Source organism: Ambystoma mexicanum, chromosome 10 (genome assembly GCF_040938575.1).
Source record: "Ambystoma mexicanum isolate Mex_15411 chromosome 10, UKY_AmexF1_1, whole genome shotgun sequence".
NCBI classification, from domain to species: Eukaryota; Metazoa; Chordata; class Amphibia; order Caudata; family Ambystomatidae; genus Ambystoma; species Ambystoma mexicanum.
In genome coordinates this window covers 1,675,138,950-1,675,162,534 of record NC_090932.1, presented here as the reverse complement: position 1 = coordinate 1,675,162,534, position 23,585 = coordinate 1,675,138,950, and the positions used below count along the sequence as shown (strand labels likewise).

General features: G+C 51.8%; 1 protein-coding gene across 1 annotated transcript in view; it reads left to right on the top strand.

Moving 5' to 3' along the window:
* Positions 1-23,585, top strand: part of PIWIL1 (piwi like RNA-mediated gene silencing 1) — a 1,334,367-nt gene that overhangs the window by 1,254,090 nt on the left and 56,692 nt on the right. The window contains exon 20 of the mRNA XM_069620111.1: positions 8,464-8,611. Coding sequence (XP_069476212.1) covers positions 8,464-8,611 — 148 coding nt within the window. The remainder of the gene's footprint in view (positions 1-8,463; positions 8,612-23,585) is intronic.

Genomic DNA, 23,585 nt, shown 5'->3' with positions numbered 1-23,585 from the left:
TTTCCCCAGACGAGGAGCATGGGCGATGCTTTCTCGTTCCCCTGGGAGGGCCTGTTCCTCTACGCGTTCCCTCCCTTGCCTCTGCTAATCCGGCTCGTCAACCAGCTCAAGAGGTCACGGTGCAGGATGATCCTCGTCGCACCTGCGTGGCCGAGGCAGATATGGTTCCCGGACCTTCTGGACTTGTCGGCGTCCCCGCCAATCAAGCTGCCGGCGGACGCGGATCTACTCTCCAGGGAAGGAGGCGCCATCCTCCACCACGACCCGAAGTCGCTGAACTTGCAGGCCTGGCTCCTGCAGCGCTAGAGTTTGGAGGATACGACATACCGGCCGATTGCAGAGAGGTTCTTGCAAAGGCCAGGGCGTCCTCGACTCTTAAATGCTACGGACACAAATGGAAGAGGTTCTCTGTCTGGTGCCACGCACAGAAGATTAACCCTCTACGGATTACGGCTCCCCAAGTGCTGCCGTACCTGCTGACGCTGGCCAAAGCTGGTCTGGCACACGCGTCCATCAAGATTCATCTTGCTGCGATCTCCCGATACACCAGAACCACGGGCCGGACGTCCTTGTGGTCTCATCGTCTGGTGAAAGAGTTCATGAAGGGACTGTTCAGATCGTTCCCGCCGGTGAAGGCTCCGGCCCCGGCGTGGGAGCTCAACGTGGTGCTGACCAAACTCATGGGACCTCCGTTCGAGCCTCTGCACTCGGCCCCGTTGAAGTTTCTATCGTGGAAAACAGCTTTTCTCGTGGCCATCACCTCCGCACGACGAGTGGGAGAGATCCAGGCCCTTTCCTGCAAGGCCCCGTACTTGACTTTCCACGACACGAGGGTAGTGCTCAGGACGCACCCCTCCTTCATGCCCAAGGTACCGTCGGACTTTCATCTCAACAAACCCTTGGTGTTACCTGTGTTCTTCCCGTCGCCTTCGTCGCCGGCTGAGAGGACTTTGCACTCGCTGGATGTAGCTAGAGCGCTGAAGTTCTACGTGGACCGCACGAAAGGTTTTCGGAAGACGTCACAACTCTTTGTGAACTTTGGACCTGTCAATCAGGGGAAGGCTCTCTCGAAGGCTTCCATTTCCAGATGGCTCTCCGGCTGTATCATGTACTGTCACCGGTTGGCAAACCGACCGCTGCCTGGCCGTCCGAGAGCCCATTCCACCAGAGCGATCGCAGCTACCACGGCGTTCCTATCTGGTGTGCCCCTGCTGGACATATGCAGGGCTGCTACGTGGAGGTCGACGCACACCTTCACGAAATTCTACTGCGTCGACCGGGATTCCAGGGAGGAGTCCAGGGTCGGCCAAGCAGTGCTGCGCAACCTGTTCGCCTGAGGTGAGCCTGGTGAGGAGGTAAGATGCTTAATGTTGAGTTGATGTGATGCTTAATGTTGAGCCTTTGCCACCTCCCGTGGTTGTGCATGTGTGTACTGCTATGTATTCTTTATTCATGAGCATGTGAATCCATGCCAGACCCCATGCTGGAGAAAGAACAAGTTACTTACCTGTAACTGTTGTTCTCCAGCATGGGTCTGGCATGGATTCACATGCGAACCCTCCCGCCTACCCCTCTGCGGCTCTTCACTTGGTCATACTGCCACTTCACGTGCTTCCAAATCTGAAGATGGCTGCCAGAGGCGGTGCTTAGGTAGAGGGCAGTCATTGGCTGTGGTCAGTATGACGCAGAGACCAGTGATTGGTTATTACTACGAAAGACAGATCAGAAACGAAACTGATACTGGTTTTTTCTTTACCGAGGATTCCCAGCCTGACGACGGGGAATATTCATGAGCATGTGAATCCATGCCAGACCCATGCTGGAGAACAACAGTTACAGGTAAGTAACTTGTTCCATGTGCCTCAGAGCACAGCCGTCCCAGGATTCAGTGGTCTCCGCGGTGGCCATGAAATCGGCTGGGGCAACGGCCTCAACTTCCACTAACGCCCCCTAACCCACCCTAATCCCCCCCCCACCCCCCCGAGGGGAAGAAGCTGGACGCCATGGGACGGGTCATCTCGTCGGCAGCAACGACTATTAAAGCAGTCACCGCCCTCGCGGCTCGCTACAACAGGGAGCTGTGGTTCAAGATCTCTCCCCTCCTGGACTTCCTCCCAGACAACAAGAGGGCTGAGGCCCTGGAAATCCTACAGGAAGGCGAGGTGGCTTCGGACCACACCATTACGGTGGCCACGGACATCGCCGAGACAGGCTTTCGCCAGATGGCCAACGTTATTTGCCTTCGCCGTTGCGGTTGGCTCAAGGCCACCGATTTACGCCAGGACGTGCAGACCAGGGTTCGTGACATGCCCTTTGATGGGAACAACCTGTTCGGCAAGACAGTGGACGAGTCACTGCAGGCCATCAAGGCGGATAACGCAACAGCTCGGGCCTTGGGTGTTCTACGACGGCCGTCCTTCTCTGTGTGCGTCTTGTCCTCATGGAGACAGTAGAGGCATAACGAATGCTCGTCCTCCTTGAAAACGTTCTGAAGCTGGCGTCGAGCTCCCTTTCTCCTGGGCCATGTCCGGGGTAGGCCTCGGAACTTCTGGAATCCTCCAAAAGCATAACTCGACGAAATCTTCACCCTTGAGGGGCGTAGAAAACTCCGAAACGGATCCCCGTTGATCGGAAGTAGAAACGGTGGAGCTTGAGGCTCTTTTAACCGAAAAAATGAGAAAATCCTGAAAAAAGCGCGAAAACGCAGCAAAAGCTCGAGAAATAAGCACGAGGACTCCCAACACTTGAACGTGCGGTAAAAATCTGAGGATGGCTGCCAGGGGCGGGGCTTACGGAGAGGGCAGTCATTGGCTGGGGCAGTATGACCCAGAGACCAGTGATTGGTTACTACTGAGAAAGACAGATAAGAAACGAAACTGATACTGTTTTTTTCTATACCGAGGATTCCCGGCCTGACGGGGAATATTCATGAGCATGTGAATCCATGCCAGACCCATGCTGGAGAACAACAGTTACAGGTAAGTAACTTGTTCCTTCCCTTCATTGTGAACCAGTTCAGCAAGACAGTGCATCAGTATAGGCAATACTTCGAATGAAAACTGAGCAAAATGGCATTTCGCAATGATTATGCAGGGGAGAGGAAAGGGTAGTTATAAGAAAGGGTTGGACCACACAGTTCGAATGGAGAATCAATCTCGCGAAGGCAGGTGTAACAAATGTGACCAGGGTCAGTAGGCCTGTGCCAGAGTTGCTGGTACAGGGCAAGGGCCAAGGAGCAAAATGTTCTTGTAGCTGCAGTCAAGTCTTTGGTTAACGATGTTGAAAAGTTGGATGCAGAAAGCGCAAGACAATGTTAAGAGAGGGTCGGCCAACCCAACAGGTAGGTAAAGGATTTAAAACACCTTTAGCACTACCGCGAAGAAAGGGCGGCCTGCCGGAACAATGTACCTTAAAAATGAAGACGTGGCTCCTGCGGTGGCGGTTGTTCCTGGTAGTTCCTGCAGTTCGGGTGATCCAGTAGAGGAAGAGAGGCTCTCGTCATGGAGGTAGCTTCGAGGTTCTGCACTACCCAGGGATGAAACCAGCCGCGGTGCTGCCAAACGAACTTTAAAAGGTATGCTCCTTTTAATCGTGGTTCGGGTCGATAGCTGCTTGGCTATCCGGTCTCCAAGTGCAGGGCACTGGCGATTCAACCACAGCAGGTTCGGGACGGCGATGGCAAACTGGTTTGCCCCTCCAGCACAAGGGAAGAAGGCTCTTGCAGATGAAGATCTCCTCTCGTCGTGTGGAGAAAAGTGGTGAGACGCTGCAGCAGGGCTTCACCGGTGGTGGTAGTCGTTGCAGATGTCTTGGGCTTCTCTCCTCTTCGGTTCCGTAGATTCAGTGGCGACGTCTTGCTCTTTGTCCTTCGAACCCTGCTTTTATGCAAAAAGATCCCCATTCATACAACCTAGCTGTCACTCGCACAGTGGAGTGGTCATCTTGGCGGGAGACCCTCCAGCCTATTAGGATAGAGTGCGCCATGGGTTGCTGAGGCAACCCTGTCCAGGGGTCGTACTCCCCCCTCCCACACAATGGACCCACCCCAGACTCGGTGGCGCCGGAAGGAGGGCTTCTGGGCAGAAGCCCGCCAAACGGACGAACAAAGGATCCCCGACCTGGGTTAGGATCGTAGAGTAAGACACGAGTAAGAAGTTATATTAAAGTTCTGGCAAATAAAACCTACCGGAGCAAAGTTAATATTAAAATGCACCAGCGGTATGTTAGAGGCTGTCAGAAAAAGTGGTAGCCTCGAACAATAGGAAAATCCCATAGAGAAACATTCGTGGTTGAATATTTTTGGTAGTAACCACTGCCACCAGCCAGAAACTTTAGAGAGGGGGACTTTAAGGTACCCCCTCGAAAATGAACGTAGGGGAAAAACTATTAACCCCTTCCAGTACCTCCATAGTAAGATGGGTTGTACTGGTTACGTTCATAACAATTGACTAGTACAGTCAGTGGGGACTTTACATGCCCTGGGAGACAGTAGTCCGTCCCAGGGTATGGAGTCTGTTTGGGGGTCGCTACGACACCCCTTTGTCACTGCACTGAGGGTGCTGTGTAACACATGTGCATAAAGATGGTTCCTATGGGGGAGAGAAAATCCCATAGGCATTAAACACAAAAATAGCCTAGAACACACATAGCATAAATGCCTAAGAGTGGGAAAAAGAGTCTCACTCTTAGCAGGTGAAGAGAAACAAACCCTTCAAATCCAGCAAAGCTGCTGGTGGTCTCTATAGGTAAGGGAAATTAGCCATAGAATGAGAATCCTCCCTAACACCTGTTTTCTTTCTGTCGCCGGCTGAGAGGACGTTGCACTCGCTGGATGTGGCTAGAGCACTGAAGTTCTACGTGGACCGCACAGTCTTTTCAGAAGGCATCACAGCTGTTTGTGAACTTTGGAACTTTGAACCAAGGGAAGCCCCTCTGGAAGGCTTCTATTTCCAGATGGCTCTGCGGCTGCATCATGCACTGTCACCGGTTGGCAAACCGACCCTTGCCCGGCCGTCCGAGAGCCCACTCAGCCAGAGCGATCGCTGCTACCACAGCGTTCCTGTCTGGTGTGCCCCTGCTAGACATCTGCAGGGCTGCTACGTGGAGGTCGACGCACACCTTCACAAGATTTTACTGTGTCGACCGGGATTCCAGGGAGGAGTCCAGAGTCGGCCAGGCAGTGCTGCGGAACCTGTTCGCTTGAAGGTGAGCCTAGTGAGGAGCTAAGAGATGCTTAATGTTGAGTTGTTGAAATGCTTAATTTTGAGCCTTGCCAGCTCCCGTGGTTGTGCATGTGTGTACTGCTACATATTCTTGTATTCATGAGCATGTGAATCCATACCATACCCCATGCTGGAGAAGGAACAAGTTACTTACCTGTAACACTTGTTCTCCAGCATGGGTCTGGCATGGATTCACATGCATACCCTCCCTCTGTGGCTCTTCTTGGTCATACTGCCACTTTAAGTGCTACCAAATCTGAAGATGGCTGCCGGAGGAATGGCTTACGGAGAGGGCAGTGTTAGGCAGAATCCTGTGCAGTGCCCTTAGGGACCACTACACACAATTAAGACTACAGGTGGCATTACAAGTTTTACCTTTGGTACAAGCCTGTACTACTATGTCAGAGTGGTAGCAGTGGCGGAGCAGCCAGGCTTATCTCAAGAGTATATGAGCAGTAGCAGCGATTACACAAAGGGACCACAATTACTGTGACTCGAGCAAAACACTGACTCAAGGTTTCAGGTAGAAAAATATAAGTACATTTATTTTTAAACCATTTGTTATAAACACAACACTTCTATTAAATTCAAAACCACACGTAAAATACACTACAATTAACCAGTTCACTTTGTACAGTATACTTACTTCAAGGTAAGTACCCTGTGTTTTAGCAGACCGGTGTTATGGAACAAAAGACGTTACCGGGAATACTCTTGCGATCACTTTTTGACAGTAATGACAGTTAGGTCTTACTAAAGAAACGCATATCCGCAGCAAGAAATGTTACCGGGGCAAAAACACACTTAGCACCTGAGATACCCAGAGAGAGTTGGGGGCAAAAATCATAGGCAATACTTTTGTCAAGGCAGACAGAATCAGAGAACACTCTTAGACAGAAATTCAAAAGTCAATAGGCCGGAGCCAGTCTCAAGTGGACCCGGGTTCCTGTTGTCGAGGATCACAGTCCGATAGTTCACGATTAGGCGGAACCAGGAGTCCTTAAATATTGTCAACAGAGGAAGCAAAAGTTATAAGAAGGAGGGAAGACAAGGGCAAGCCTTGGAGACGAAGAAAAAGGGATTCACCCAAATTCCTCGAGCAGAACACAGTACCTTATTCAAGGAAGAAGCTGGTGCCACAGCAGTTGTTCCTGATAGTTTCCTGCAGACCCCTCGGTTCCTGGAGCTTCGATCCGAAGGAGGACGTCTGGAGGGGTATGCACCACACAGGGCTGAAGCCAGCAGCAGCGACGGTGAATAAAAGGAGCGCTCCTTAAAAACAGGAGAGGCTCTTCAGATGGCTCTCCGGACCACTACAGCAGTGTGTAGCGATTTAGACCACGAAGAGGATCCTCTGGCTGTAGAAAATGAGCTGGTTATCCCCACCAAGCTCAAGGGAAGAAGACTGGACTGGATCTTCTCTGGTCGTCGAAGGGTAGATAGCTAGGACTGCAGCAGGGCTTCACCGGATTGGATAGTTGCAGCAGTCGACTTCTTCTCCGCTTCTCTTCGGTTCCTTGTAGTTCCAGTGGCGACTCTGACTTCCAGACCAGAGACCTGCCTTTTATGCGAAAATCCCCCATTCACACAGCGTGGCTGTCAATCACGCAGCAGGGGGGTTGTCCGGCCCGGACAATCACCTCAGCCAATCATGGCAAAGTGCGACTTGGGTTTCCTAGGATACCCTGTGCAGGGGGTGACTACACCCCTCCCTCACATTCAGTCCACGTAGACACCCAGGCGCCTAGAGGAGGGCTTCTTGGCAGAAGCCTGCCAAAAGACAGTGAACAAAGAAGGCAAACCTGGTTTGCCGCGCAAAGTAAAACGCAAGAAGGACTTTAACAAAAATAAATGGCGAATAAACCCAACTGGGGCCAAAAGAAAAAGCATTTGGTCAAGCGGGTTTAAGTTCGAGGAGAATATAATAGCCTACAATGTTACCACGGTTATATAAGATAACCGCGGCAGAAAAATTAGGCTAGATACCACTGCCACCAGCCAAGTCTAAATGTTAAAAGAGCGAAACAATGCTCTAGGAGGTACAGATAACAAGGACTAACAATGAACCCTTTCCATTACTCCATGTAAGATGGGGTGTACTGGATCTGTGGTTAAATGACTAAGTTAATGGCAACTTTACCCTTTTCTGGGGGACAGTAGTCGGCCTCAGAAATGGAGTCGGTGGGAAGTCTAAAAGACAACCCTGGGTCACTGCACTGAAGGTGCTGTGTAACACACAAAAGAAGGGGGCTACTGAAGTGGTGTACTCCAGAGTCCAAAATCACAAAAACAGATGAAATACACATGGCAAAACACAGGTAAGAGTGGAAAGAAGGGGGTACACTCTTACCAAGTGGAAAAATAAACTCCAGAGATCCAGCAAAGCTGCTGGGTTACTCACTAGGTAAGGATAATTAGCCATTGAATGAGAATTCTCCCTAAGACGGAGTCATTGGCTGGGGGCAGTATGACCCAGAGCTCAGTGATTGGGTTATAGGACAAAGGCAGTTAGTAAATGAAAGTGAAACAGTTTTTTCTTTCACCGAGTATTCCAGGCCTGAAGACAGGGAATATTCATGAGCATGTGAATCCATGCCAGACCCGTGCTGGAGAACAAATTGCAGGTAAGTAACCAATACTAATATATATTAATAGATGCCACTTACCACAGCAGTTTACTCCAAGCTACTTCCCCCTAGACCCCCAGCCCCGATCACCCACATTACCATTGTAGGGTCTTCAAAACCCCATCATGTTTGTAAGATTTAATTGCAGCCATTTACACACCTTAAATTAATTCCTTGTTGATTTTTGAAAAGACAGAATTAGATGGGTAGAGGGAATGAAAGCAAGATGGAAAGGAAATGCCAGAAATTAACCAATGCCAGAAATTGACAGATGGAAAAAAGAATAGTCAACAAAGTGATGAACGGGAGAACGAACATAAATAAAAGTATTGTTGCAAAATTGTCACTGTACTTCACCTTTCTGCATTCATCAGTCAAGTATGTTGTTGATTTATAATATAAGCCGTGACTTCATTCCTAGCCTTGGGGTGGTTATGATTAAAGGTAAAATTGCAAACTGGCGCAGCCAGTAGGCAAGCTATTGCCTATCTTCAAAGTTTTTTTTTAATTACTGCAATGATCACTTTTTTATAAATGATGAATAGGAGTTCCGTCATATGTGACGAGTGCTATTTGTAATTTATAAAACAAAATGTTTTTTTTATTTATTACAGGTATGACTTTTTCATCATCAGTCAGTCAGTGAGGCAAGGAACTGTTACTCCAACGCACTACAATGTTGTTTATGATAATAGCTCCTTAAAACCTGACCATATGCAACGTTTAACATACAAGCTCTGTCACATCTATTATAACTGGCAGGTGAGTACGTTTATAAAAGTAGCTTACCAAACTGTATCCTCATTAAGGCTGCCCAGGCTAGATTCAATCTCTCCTAGTCAGTCATTTTGACTTGTTTTCCTCTCTACTTACCTTCACCCTGGCCCCTGCTCTGGCTGACTTCGGCAACCACTCCTTCGCCGCTGGAGTCTTCCTTTTTCCCCCTTGAAACACTCCCTTGTGCACCTTCTTAAGAAACCCTCTACTGACCCTTCCTGCTCAGCTAACTACCGCCCAATCTCCATCACTCCTTTCCTGGGAAAACTTCTGGAGAGGCTGGCCATCTCCCAGCTCAATCTTCACATTGAATCTGCTGTTTGTCTCCATGACCACCAGAAGCACGGAAACTGCTCTCCTGAACATCCGTGAAGACCTGCTCTCCAACCTTGATTCCAACACCCTCTGTGTACTCATCTTACTTGATCTCTCTTCTGCCTTTGACACAGTCAACCATGCCATCCTGCTCAACCGTCTGTGATAACCTTGGTATCACCGATCAGACCCTGGCTTGTTTGACTTCTTTCCTTTCCGATGGACACTCCCAGGTCCAACTTGGGTCCTTCCTCTCCTCTATCTCTACCTGTGGTGTTCCCCAGGAGTCTTACCTCGCTCTCTGGCTATTCAACCAATACCTGGCACTTATTGCCCACCTTATTGCTGCTCTGCCCCAACTTTCAGTGCTATGCGGATGACACTCATTTCGGGCTCCCTTCTGCCACCTCTTCTCCTTCTCTCATCTCTGTCTGCTATACAGGAGTGGTGTGCTGCCAATGATCTCTGCCTTAACGCCACTAAGACCGAGATTCTCCTCATCGGCACACCTGCTCCCTCCTTTCCTGTCACTCTGTTTGGCCTCTCTTGGCCCTCTTCCTACTCCCACCTGTGAGGCTAAAAACCAAGGGGTCATGTTCGACTCCATACTCTCCTTCTCTCCTCACATCTCTGACGTCTCTAAGAAGTCACACTACCAGCTGCACCTCCTCAGAGGTATTCTTCCTTTCCTCTCCTTCCCCCAGAAGCTCAATGTCACCAGAGCTCTGGTTTTCTCTAGGCTGGATTACTGCAACAGCCTCTTTCTAAATCTGCCTGCCTCTACTCTCCACCCTCTGCAACTCATCCAAAACAGGAGTGTGAGACTTGTCCTTGGCCTCAAGCCCAGTGATCATATTTCTCCAGGACTGAAATCTCTGCACTTGCTCCCAGTGGCAGCGAGGATTAAGTTCAAAACACCCTCTGCATTGTCCACAAGGCCTTCTGGGGCCTATGGCCTCAATACCTTCACCTCTCTCTTCCTAAATATCTTCCTTCTCAAGCTCTTCGCTCATCCGCCTTCAACTCCCTCAGGGTCAGTCGCTTCTCCAAGCAACAAGTTGATGGTAGATCTTTCTTCTGCTGGGGCCTCACTCGGGAACAGCCTCCCTGCCTCTGAAACTTGCGGAGAACCATCTCCGGTTCCGGAAGCACCTCAAGACCTTCCTCTTTGCTTCTGCTTTCTCGCCTCCTCTCCCCTGGCTAAAACTGAATCTACTGGTTACCTGGCTCCCCTCCCCGCCAGTTGCACACCTTCACTGCCCACCTGGCAACCTTTGTACTCTGGGACTGTTCTGTATCCCTATGGCCCCCTACCTGCACTTGACACCTGATGTCTGCACTTTTTATTAATTGTCTTTTTTTTATTTTACTGTTTATCGTATGCACTGCACTGCCCCCTCCCACTTCCCCCCGCACTTTGCCCCGTCCCCATCACTTGCGCAATCTCAATGTCACCTGGCCTAGTAAGCTCGTTGTCTGTCTTCCCTCTGCCCCCCCCAGCCCACTTGCCTCGTCACGCCTAGAAACACTTGTGTATAGGCACGTTATAAATGCCATATCATGTATCAATTCTTGTGTGTGTGTATGAATGAATGAATGAAATATCTTTTCATTCCAATGCCCACCTTTTCCCAAACTAGTCCTTTTGGGTGTCCGGTTAAAGGATCGAATACAAAAGGATCGAATGCAAAAGGTAAGAGTCAATAGGATCGAAAAGAAAAGGTTCGAAAACATTTTTTTACTTACATATTTTTTGGGGGGTTTTCGTTTAGGTAAAAGTGTTACCACAAAGACAGGGGGTGGGGGGGCCAAATAAAATATATAAGAAGAAAAACCTTTTTTTTTTTTTTAACCTTTTCCTTTTATTTTCAGTCCTTTTGATTCAACCCTTTTGTCATTCGATCCTTTTGATTCGATCCTTTGAGCTATAACCGTCCTTTTGTGAAATCCTTTCTCTAGTGGATTTTCCTCCCACAGATTCCTCATCTATGATATCCCTTTCCCTCTGCTGCTGTCCTCCAGAAACTTTCCACCGCCAGAGGGTGCAGCATGGCTCTGTCGACTGTCGGATGCTGCTATGTTAGCCGTACCTGGTGAGATGTTTGGGCCTTTGTATGTATAGCGGCCTTGTGACCTTGGTTCCTTTTTTCATTGTCTGGTACATGCTCGTCGAGCTTACGTAATTTGTCTATGCCATGCCTACACCCTGGACTTTAAGCTGATGTAATTCCTGGGTGCGCACCAAATTTTTCTGTATTGGTTTGCGCGTAATGCCCAGTCCATGCCTCCGAAGGCCCTCCGGGAGCAGGCGTCAAAACTTTTTAACATTCGACCACATGGCTGGAGGTCGTACAGCGCTGATCGGTGCTTCAAAGAAAGGGTTCAATACAATCTATGCCACATATTGGAAAGTTCTCCCAAGAGGGAGACGCTCCTGCGTTCACTGTGACAGTGGAGGGCCCCTATACTGGAGGTGTTGGAGAAGCCTGCCCCTGTTCTGGCAGTGGACAGGGAACTGGCGATGAAACACCATCCTGCACTGTCAGCCCCGGCTTTTCTCTCCTGCCATGCATTATTGGAGATTTTGATGTTTTAGGCCGCAACAGCTAGCCTGAAAGTCTCCCTTTCCATCCTTACCGCCTGACAGGGAAAGGTTTGACACATGGAGTTTAAAGCTTTCTCATTTGATCTTCGATGGATTCACATGCTCATTGACTTTTTTTCCCCATCGTCAGGCTGGGAATCCTCTGTAATATTAAAGCAGATTGCCTTTAAAGTTTGAAACAGCTTGTCACTTGGGTTCTCCAGCATGGGGTCTGGCATGGATTCACATGCTCATGAATATTCCCCGTCGTCAGGCTGGGAATCCTCGGTAAAGAAAAAACCAGTATCAGTTTCGTTTCTGATCTGTCTTTCGTAGTAATAACCAATCACTGGTCTCTGCGTCATACTGACCACAGCCAATGACTGCCCTCTACCTAATCACCGCCTCTGGCAGCCATCTTCAGATTTTTACCGCACGTTCATGTGTTGGGATCCTCGTGCTATTGCTCTCGAGCGTTAGTGCTATTTTTTCACGTTTTTTCTCAAAAACTTCGTTTTTTCGGTCAAAAGAGCCTCAAGCTCCACCGATTCTCCATCCGATCAACGGGGACCCGTGTCGGATTCGTCTGCGCCCCTCAAGGGTCAAGATTTCGTCGAGCTACGCTTTTGGAGGACTCCAGAAGTTTCTCAGGCCCGGTCATGGCCCAGGAGAAGGGGAGCTCGACGCCCGGAAAGCTGTTCAGGGTCTGCCCTGGATGCCAGCTGCAGAACGTCTTCAAGGAGGACGAACACTCTTTCTGCCTTTACTGCCTTCATGAGGACAAGACGCACGTGGAGAAGGACTGTGCGTGTTGCGGCAACATGTCGGAGCGGACCATGAAGGACCGCCATCAACGTCTCGCCAACTGGCTGGAAGGGAAGAGCCCGTCCGGCGAGAAGAAGAGGAAGAAAGCCGAGCGGTCTTCTAAGACCTTTGAGGACGCCCCGGCGACGGGGGTCAAACATAAGGCCAAGCACCGCGAGTCCGCTGGCACCGGGAGCGCCGAACGGTCGGGCTCTACGGGCGCCAGGCAGGGCGCACCCTCCCCGGCACCATCAACCACGAGCCAACGCTCTGGGTCGGGTAAGAGGAAGGCCGAGCACCCGGCGAAGCTCCTGGAGAGGCCCCGGTCGAGCTCGAAGGCGGAGGGGGAGCGAGGCAGTGTCCCCCCCCTCAAGGATAAGGCGGTGAGCGCACCTAGGGTGGTGAAGGCCTTAATCCATCCGGCCAAGCCCTCTATCGAAACTGTCGCGGCGGCCCTGGCTCAGCCTGTGGAGGCTACACCAGTGGTGGCGACCTCGGGGCTCAGAGACTCCCTGCCACCTCGGAGGGAGTCCTCCTTTGTGCCCATCGATAGGACCCCCGTGAAATCCCCCGTGGGGAAGAGAAAGGGGGGGCAGGGCGTCGTCGTAGATTCGGCCTCAACCTCGGAGGAGGAGCTGGTCGAAGTCTTAAGCCACGGCCTCAGCGTGGAAGAAGACTGGCCCGTCGGGATGGATCCCGACGCAGGTGACGACATCGTCGAGGGTACCGACGGGGCCCCTGATCGCCCATCTGATTCCCCTCTGCCAGCGCCACGAGACGACTCGGCGGCCATTTTGTTGGCTATACAGTCCTTATGCTCAGAGATAAGGACGAGACTACCGTTGCCGACGGAACCTCTCCCGTCGGGGGACCCAGAACCGGGACCTTCTGGTGTTCCCCCTACCAAGAAAAGAAGGATCCACCCTCTGCCTCCTTTTCAGCTGTCAAGCCCCTTCCAGCCCTCCTCCCCGTCCACCCGAGGGGATGATACGGGGACTGACACGGCAGCGACGGGTACGGACGACGAGGTATACGACGAGGATGTACCGTCGTCGCCTCCCACCAGGGCTTCTCCGCCCGACGAGATTGGATCGTTCCACTCCATGATCACCAGGGCATCCGAGCTTTTCCAACTCTGCCCTGAGGAGAAGAAGAAGGAAGGTTTCCTTTATCAGCGGCGCGAGGCCAAGAGGAAGACGGTCCTCTCAGTGCCTCTATTGGACGACATTTGGGATGAGGGCCTCACCCTCCTCAAGAACCCTTCCACGACGCCAGCTAGAAGAGACCGGTACGAGAAGAAGTACCGGGTCCCGGACACGGCCCCCCTGTGCCTCCGGGCGCAGCCTACCCCGGACTCCGTCGTCTCCGCGGCGGCCAGGAAAAAAGCGGGGGGGGGTGCGGCCTCCACATCGACTTCCCCACCGGACGGCGAGGGAAAGAAATTAGACGCTATGGGACGCAGGGTCATCTCGTCTGCGGCGACGACGATTAAAGCGGCCAACGCCTTGGCTATCGTGGCCCGCTACGACAGGGAGCTCTGGTACAAACTGGCCCCCCTGCTGGACTTCTTGCCGGACGACAAGAGGGCAGAGGCCCTGGAGATCCTGCAGGAAGGTGAGGTGGCTTCGGACCACGCGATTACCGTTGCGACGGACATCGCCGACACTGGGTTCCGCCAGTTGGGCAACGGCATTTGCCTTAGGCGGCGTGGATGGCTCAAGGCTATGGACTTCCGTCAAGACGTTCAGACCAGAGTCCTGGACATGCCCTTCGATGGGAACAACCTGTTTGGGAAAACAGTGGAAGATTCCCTTCAGGCCATTAAAGCGGACACCGAGACGGCCCGGGCCCTTGGAGTTCTGCAACGACGACGGACGCCCTTTCGGAGCAGCGGAGGCAAGGGCGCCTCCAAAAGTTCCGGCGGCGGTTTCTCCACCTACCGTCAAGCGGCCCGCTCGTCGGCTCAGGAGGCCTACAGAGGACGAGGCAAGTCTGGCGGACCCCGCCGTCGTCGCCAAGGAGGTCAAGGCGGCAAAGCCTCGTCGAAGCAGGATTGAATCGACCGTGGGGTCGGGCCCCCACCGAAGCACCCCGGTGGGAGGCCGGCTGGCGAGCTTCGTCAGCGTGTGGGAGTCCATCTCCACCGACCGTTGGGTGCTGGACGCCTTGGCCCGGGGCCACGCGCTCGAGTTTCAAAGAAGGTGTCCGCGCGTCCCCCCTGTGGCCAGGAAAGAACTTCACGTCCCTCAACTTCTCCTGGAGGTAAAGGCGATGCTCAGGAAGGGCGCCATCGAACTCGTCCCAAAGAGGCTTTGGGGCTCCGGAGTTTACTCGAGATACTTCCTCTTGAAGAAGAAGACGGGGGGATGGCGCCCCATCCTGGACCTGCGACGTCTGAACAAGTTCATCAAGGCGCAAAAGTTCCGGATGGTCACCCTCCAGCACGTCCTGGGTCAGCTGGAGGAAGGAGACTTCCTGTCGTCGTTGGATTTGGAGGATGCCTACTTCCATATTCCCATCCTAAAGGGGCACCGAAAATGCCTCAGGTTTATGGTCCAAGGGCGTCACTACCAGTTCAAAGCCCTCACCTTCAGACTACGGTCGGCACCCAGGGTATTCACCAAGTGCCTTGCTCCGGTGGCGGCGCAGCTGCGCCGCGAGGGGATCCACGTCTACCCCTACCTGGACGACTGGCTCATCCGAGCCAAGACGAGGGAGCTCGCCGTGGATCACACGGCAAGGACCGTCCAACTTCTCACGGACCTGGGATTCTCCGTGAACTACGCCAAGTCTCACCTGGTACCCGCGCAAAACGCACTGTTTCTGGGAGCGAAGCTCGACAGTGTCCCTTCTGGCCCCCCCTTCGGAGGAAAGGACAAGGTCCATCCTGGGCAAGGTACAGCGGATGTTGGTTTCTGACGCGGCCAAGGTGAGGTCCATCAAGTCCCTCCTCGGAATGATGTCTTCCTGCATCTACCTCATTCCCATGTGCAGGCTCCGGATGCGCCCGTTGCAGGAGTTCCTGGACGTGCGCTGGATCCAAACGACGGGCAGCTTCGAGGAGAGGATCACACTCGACGAGAGTTTCCGCCGAGCGGTCCGGTGGTGGGGCAACCGCACGCATCTGACGGCGGGCATGGACTTCCAGACCCCAGACCACCAGGAGACAGTGACCACCGATGCCTCCCTGGAAGGGTGGGGAGCGCACACCGAAAATCTGCACGCGAGAGGCCTTTGGCTCCCGACGGAGAAGTCCCTCCATATCAACGTCCTGGAGCTCCGTGCAGTGTTCTGGGCCCTCGGGTCCTTCCTTCCGTCACTCAAGGGCAAGGTGGTGAGGATCTTCACCGACAACACCACCACCATGTTTTACATCAGGAAACAGGGCGGAACCAGGTCCCCAGCGCTGTCCAAGGAGGCGCAGGACCTGTGGCATTGGGCCGTCGCCCAAAGGATGTTTCTGGTGCCGTTTCATCTGGCAGGGATAAAAAACACCATCGCCGACTCACTCAGCAGGGAGCTGCGCTCGTGCCACGAGTGGGAACTACGGCAGGATCTAGTGGATCGCCTCTTCCGACGGTGGGGCACACCCCAGATCGACCTGTTCGCGACGGCGACGAACTCCAAGTGCCGGAGGTTCGCCAGCAGGTTTCCCCAGGCGAAGAGCATGGGCGATGCTTTCTCGTTCCCCTGGGAGGGCCTGTTCCTCTACGCGTTCCCTCCTTTGCCACTGCTAATCCGGCTCGTCAACCAGCTCAAGAGGTCACGGTGCAGGATGATCCTCGTCGCACCTGCGTGGCCGAGGCAGATATGGTTCCCGGACATTCTGGACTTGTCAGCGTCCCCGCCAATCAAGTTGCCGGTGGACACGCATCTACTCTCCAGGGAAGGAGGCGCCATCCTCCACCACAAACCGAAATCGCTGAACTTGCAGGCCTGGCTCCTGCAGCGCTAGAGTTTGGAGGATACGACATACCGGCCGACTGCAGAGAGGTTCTTGCAAAGGCCAGGGCGTCCTCGACTCTTAAATGCTACGGACACAAATGGAAGAGGTTCTCTGTCTGGTGCCACGCACAGAAGATTAACCCTCTACGGATTACGGCTCCCCAGGTACTGCCGTACCTGCTGACGCTGGCCAAAGCTGGACTGGCACACGCGTCCATCAAGATTCATCTTGCTGCGATCTCCCGATACACCAGAACCACGGGCCGGACGTCCTTGTGGTCTCATAGTCTGGTGAAAGAGTTCATGAAGGGACTGTTCAGATCGTTCCCGCCGGTGAAGGCTCCGGCCCCGGCGTGGGAGCTCAACGTGGTGCTGACCAAGCTCATGGGACCTCCGTTCGAGCCTCTGCACTCGGCCCCGTTGAAGTTTCTGTCGTGGAAAACAGCGTTTCTTGTGGCCATCACCTCCGCACGACGGGTGGGAGAGATCCAGGCCCTTTCATGCAAGGCCCCGTACTTGACTTTTCACGACACGAGGGTAGTGCTCAGGACGCACCCCTCCTTCATGCCCAAGGTACCGTCGGACTTCCATCTCAACGAACCCTTGGTGTTGCCTGTGTTCTTCCCGTCGCTTTCGTCGCCGGCTGAGAGGACTTTGCACTCGCTGGATGTGGCTAGAGTGCTGAAGTTCTACGTGGACCGCACGAAGTGCTTTCGGAAGACGTGTCAACTCTTTGTGAACTTTGGACCTGTCAATCAGGGGAAGGCTCTCTCGAAGGCTTCCATTTCCAGATGGCTCTCTGGCTGTATCATGTACTGTCATCGGTTGGCAAACCGACCGCTGCCTGGCCGTCCGAGAGCCCATTCCACCAGAGCGATCGCAGCTACCACGGCGTTCCTTTCTGGTGTGCCCCTGCTGGACATATGCAGGGCTGCTACGTGGAGGTCGACGCACACCTTCACGAAATTCTACTGCGTCGATCGGGATTCCAGGGAGGAGTCCAGGGTCGGCCAAGCAGTGCTGCGCAACCTGTTCGCCTGAGGTGAGCCTGGTGAGGAGGTAAGATGCTTAATGTTGAGTTTGATGTACTGCTTAATGTTGAGCCGTTGCCACCTCCCGTGGTTGTGCATGTGTGTACTGCTATGTATTCTTTATTCATGAGCATGTGAATCCATGCCAGACCCCATGCTGGAGAAGGAACAAGTTACTTACCTGTAACTGTTGTTCTCCAGCATGGGTCTGGCATGGATTCACATGCGAACCCTCCCGCCTACCCCTCTGCGGCTCTTCACTTGGTCATACTGCCACTTCACGTGCTTCCAAATCTGAAGATGGCTGCCAGAGGCGGTGCTTAGGTAGAGGGCAGTCATTGGCTGTGGTCAGTATGACGCAGAGACCAGTGATTGGTTATTACTACGAAAGACAGATCAGAAACGAAACTGATACTGGTTTTTTCTTTACCGAGGATTCCCAGCCTGACGGGGAATATTCATGAGCATGTGAATCCATGCCAGACCCATGCTGGAGAACAACAGTTACAGCTAAGTAACTTGTTCCGTCATACTGCTCAAGCCAATGTCATAGGTCCTCCTTATCTGCACCCCTAGTGGCCATCTTCAGATTTACAATGTGTTGTCCTATTTTTGACTACAGATTTTTTTTATCAATTCTTTGAAGTATTACTACTTCAGTGCCTCCTGGCTTTGGGGACCCATTTCCAGTGATGATCTAACCATCAACTGAGTTCCAATGCCGTCTGAGGCCTTTTTAGGTCTTGATCCAAATGCCACCTCAAAAATGTGTACGTGGAAGACCTTCATGCGGGTTGTCTCTACTGCCTACATTCAGTACATGGCTTGAATGACTGTTCCATCTGACATTTCTTTTTTTGAAGACCCGCAAAGGCCACCATCGCAGCTAGGTGACGTGGCTGGGTGAGGGTGCCTCTGCCTCAGTCCGCAGTCACTCCTCTGCCAGGCACAGCAGGCAGGTTAGAGGACTCACCCTCTTCTAAGACATAGCAGCCCCTTCCGGAATCTTACCTGGGGAAGAAAATGAAAAAGGATATGGGACACCCACTCGGGCCATCCCTCTGTCGTCTACTCCCATCGGCTCCATCGACCTAGTCCCCACCCAAGGCCGCCTCATCGTCACCAAAACATTAGTCTGAGAAACCGTGCCTGTCGACGGCCACGACTACTGTCAACAAGCAAAACAAGTCATTGTCTACGGCGACCTCATCGACAAATCGACGACACCCTAGTCGACCGTCCCTTCGACTGCCTTGCAGTAAAAAGGTTTGCACCATCTGCTTCATCCACGGCTGCCATCTCTGCAAGCAGGACTGTTCCTTCGTCGCCCACCAGTTCTTCAATGGCCAAAATATGTTGACCTCCCAGACAGTCGTCTGCACCATTGGTCACTCGGATCCAAGGTTTTGTGATTGCCACATTCCCAAGAGGTGTTAGTGTCGACATGGACATGCCGCTAGCTCTCTTTTCTGCCACAACACACCAAGGCACAGCCACTGTTCACTCTGACCCCCCTTTGTGCTTTTTACTACTGCTAAATCTCAGTCCTCTGCCCGACCTGGCCTGCTGCTCCAGAGAGGTGAATTTTCAAATGTGCCTCTGGAGGCTGTTTTCTGATCATGAGGGCCATGAAGCGCCTTACCCCTCTTCTAACCATGCCTCCACCAATTCCTACAGTTCAGCCTTCTCCAGCACCTATACTGGCCCCAGTGGGCATGCCTACTGCAACCAAGGATCTTTCTCTTGATATATTCGCCACATTGCAAATGTTATCTGAACTCCAGCAGAGTCTGCAGTTGCCTCCCCCTAACAGGGAGGTTTTAATGAGTTCCAGTCAAGAGAAGGTTTGGTCCCTCCTCGACCACCTAAGCCTGCACCTCTGTTCCCGGTGCCAATTATGACCCTCACTGACACAGACGCTGACTGTGACCTCACTGACTGGTCTCCAGATACTCATGAGACAGATGAGTTTGTTGACCTAGACCCCGGCAATGGTGAACTAGCCGACCTGCTTCCATATGGTTAGTCACCAAATGAGATTTGCTCTTATCACGCAACAATGACTCAAGCAGCGAAACTGGTTGACCTAATCCCTGAGAAATGAAGGAAGGTTTCCTTTTCCAAAGACATGAAGCCTCTAGGAATTGTGGTCTCAATCCCCATGCTGGAATACATCTGGCCCCCAGCCAAGGCTCTCAATTGGTAACGTTGGATGGGCAGCCTGTTAGGCAAAATCTTATGCAGTACCCGTAGGGAACACAACATACAATTAAGACTACAAGTGATAGTACAATTTCACCTTTGTTACAAACCTATACTACACAGTTATAGTGGTAGCAGTAGTGGAGCAGCCAGGCTCATCTCAAGAGCAAATGAGCAGTGATAGGGATTACACAAAGGACTACAGTTACGGTGACTCAAACAAACACTGACTCAAGGTTTCTGGTTAAAAAATAGAAGTACGTTTATTTTTAAACCATCTGTTCACAAAACACTTCACTTCTATTAAATAACACCACACTCTAAATATACTACACACAGCCAATTCCTCTTGTTCAGGTCAATTCAAGGTAAGTACATTAGGATTTGACAGACCAGTGTTTTGAAACAAAGACGTTACCGTGGGTTCTTACGTGATCACTTTTTGACAGTAATGACAGTTCGGTCTTACGAAAGAAAAGCTTACCCGCGGGGAGAAATGTAACCGTAGTCAAATACTTAGCACCAAGAATTAAAACAAGGGAATAATGGATAAAAATCATAGGCAATACTTTTGTCAAGGCAATAGAATCGGAGGACGTGTTCTAAGAGGCAGATAAAAGTCAATAGGCCTATGTCAGTGTCAAATGGAGCAGGGCTCTGTTGTCGAGGATCACACGGTGAGAACAGTTCAAGATTAACGTTGCCAGGAGTACTTGGATATTGTCAAAGGGAAGCAAAAGTTATAAGAGGGAAGGAAGAAAGGACAAGCCTTCGGAAAGGAAAAGGGTTCACCCTGATTCCTCAAGGTCGGACGGAGAGAACTACCAAATGGACACAGTACCTCATTCGGATGAAGAAAGCTGGTTCTACGGCAGTTGTTCCTGGTAGTTCCTGCAGACTCACGGTTCCTGAAGCGTCAGTCGTGGGGACAAGGACGACGTCTGGAGCGATCTGCACTACCCAGGGATGAGACCAGCAGCAGCAAAGCAACGATGAATAAAAGGTGCGCTCCTTAAAAACAGGATGTTAGGCAGAAACCTGTGCAGTTTCCTTAGGGACCACTGCAAAAGATTTAAGACTACAGGTGTTGGCAGTAAACCCACTTGGTAGCAGTCTGCACCACCCAGATTTACCTGGTAGCTGTGGCTGAGCAGTCAGACTTCCCTCAAGAAGAGTTAGGCAGTATGCAAAGTATACACAATAGGCACTCAGATACAATAATACAAGCAAACACTGAGCAGAGCTTTGGTATCAAAGTATATAATTATTTATTTAAAAACACAGTTTGAAACACTCCAGCACTCTTATTGTAAAATATTCTAAACACAGTTACTATTGTAATATATACACCCCTTTTTCCTTATCAGATAAGTCACAGTAAAACGCCACTTATTTTCATACAGAGGTGAGCGCTTAACTAGATTGCACTCCAATAAGTTTGTGAGAAAGGGAGGGAAAAAGACAGAATATGGAAAGGTACACCACTCTAAGATTCAGGAACACTATTAGCAAGGCAGAAGAGCAAAAGTCACTTGTGAGCCAAAGTCCAAAGGCCGGGCCCACTCTTGGAGAGAGCAGAGCACAAATGCGCCCAAGATCACACGGTTACACTAGGCTTAGAAAGTCTTGCAGAGGGTTCAAAAAGAGTTTAGAGAGGCTTAGGAAAGTTTAGCCAGGGTGTCCCAGGCTAACCCAGGTTCGAAAGCCGGGGGCTAAATCTACCCCGTACAGTCGGTAGCAAGGGAAGCCAGGCGGGACATGGTACCTTAAGTGGGAAGGATCCTCCAGCGGTGGCAGTTGTTCCTGGTAGTGGGTGCAAGTTGCGTCGTCGTCCAGGGGAAGAGAAGATCTCGACTTGGAGGAAAGATGAAGGTCGTTGCACTACCAGGGCAGAAACCAGCCGCAGAGTTTTCCGGTTAAAGGTGGTACCTTTGTTTCGCGGTCGTGTTAAAACGTGGTATCCCGGTTGCCGGGGTGCTTGGCACGGGCAAGGCGGCCACGAGGTACGTCGGGAAAGCGAAAAGACGGTGCAACTGGTTATCCCCACCAGTCAAAGGAAGAAGACTCTCCGGCGGGAGATCTCCTCTGTCGTTGGGAAAAGTGGTGAGGCAGTCCAGCAGGGCTCCACCGGTGGTGGTGTCGTGGCAGGTCGGCTCAGCTTCTCCCTCGTCTGATTCTTAGGTCCTGTGGCGACTTCTGAAGTTTCAGTCCCCAAAGCCCTGCTTTTATGCAGCAAACCCCCATTCACTCAGCCTAGCTGTCACTCAAACATGCTAAGTGGTGAGCCGGCCGGCTCACCACTTGGGCCAATCAGGTTGGAGTGCTTCTTGAGTTGCCTAGGCAACTCAGTCCAGGGTGCCTAAATTTCCCTCCTCCCCTCCTAAGTACCCCAGACAGAGTGGCACCAGTTTGGAGGGCTTCTGTGGAGAAGCCCACCAAAAAGTGGAACAAAGGGCTCGACTTGGGTTGGAGTCACAGAAGAGAACACAAACGCCATTTTAGAATCAAGTTTTGGCAAAAAATATCAACCAGAGAATTAATATTAATTAAATAAACCTGCGGTATGTTTGAGGCTACCGTAAATAATTAAATAAAGATAGTAGCGCCTAAAACAATGGGAAATCCCATAGGAAAATATTCGCGGTTGAATATTAAAAGTAGTATCCACTGCCACCAGCCAAAACTCGATCAGGGGGGACGGAGACGTGCCCCCTCGACTAACAGACCCCGGGGCAATTGAATTGCCCCAGCCAGTACGTCCACAATATGATGGTTTGTACTGGTTATTTTCAGAATTTAAGACTAGTAAAGTCAATGGTGACTTTACATGCCCTGGGAGACAGTAGTCAGTCCCAGGGTATGGAGTCTATACTGGGGGGGGTTACTATGACATCCCTGTGTCACTGCACTGAGGGTGCTGTGTAACACACATCACAAAAACACATGAAGCCCTATGGAGTAAAAGGCCCCATAGCCCATTAAACACATCTAGATTCAAAGAAACGCACTCAAATCATGCCCAAGAGTGAGGGTGAGAGAGTCTCTCACTCTTGGCAGGAGAAAAAAAATAAACCCCAAAAATCCAGCAAAGCTGCTGGGGGACTCACTAGGTTAGGAAATTCAGCCTAAACAGAGAATTCTCCCTAACACAGGAGAGGGCTCTTCTGGTGGCTATCCGGACCACTACAGCTCAGTGCAGCGATTTCAACCCAGAAGAGGATTCTCTGGCTGTAGAAGGTGAGCTGGTTGATCCCACCAGGCTCAAGGGAAGAAGACTCCGGACTGGATCTTCTGTCGTTGAAGGGTAGATGGCTCAGGACTGCAGCAGGGCTTCACTGGGATCCAGTAGTTGCAGCAGCCGTCTTCTTCTCCACTTCTCTTGGGTTCTTGTAGTTCCAGTGGCGACTCTGACTTCCAGCCCAACAGTCCTGCCTTTTATGCCAAAATCACACAGCCTGGCTGTGTCACGCGGCGCGCGCCACTCGCCTGTTCTGGGGGTCGGGGTCCTCAGCTACGGCGGTCTCCCTCCTGGAGATTGTATCCGCGTTGGCGCCTTTCTCTTCGGCGTACCGCGGTCCGGGCTCCCGGCTCCCTGGGCGCGGCCATCTTGAATGTCCTGCGCATGCGCGGAACGTCAGTATCCGACGTTTCGCGCATGCGCAGTGACAGCGGCTTGCGTTCCAAGCCTCACTTTGGTCCCAGGCTATAAATAGCCGTTGCAGACCCGGAAACAACGCGTCTCAACGCGGTTTGTTCCGTGTTTACGCTCCAGGAGCCCTACTTGCCTGAATCTCTGTTCTGCTCCTGTCCTGTTCCTGTTTCCACCTCGTGCTAGCCCAGTGCTCCTTAGCCTTGCCTTGTTCCTTTTGCCCAGCCCTGCCTAGTTACTTGCCCCTTTTGGGTTCCAGTCTGGTACTTGGTCTTGGGGTAAGGTAGGTCCCTGCCTGGGTTCCTCTCTAGCCCTGCACCATTCCTTGGTTAGGAAGGGGTCCGGTCCTGGGGTGTTCGTTCTCTTCCCCTACTCTTCCTTTCCTCCTTGAATGGTCTGCCTCCCCATTTCCTTTCTGCTGGTCTTGTG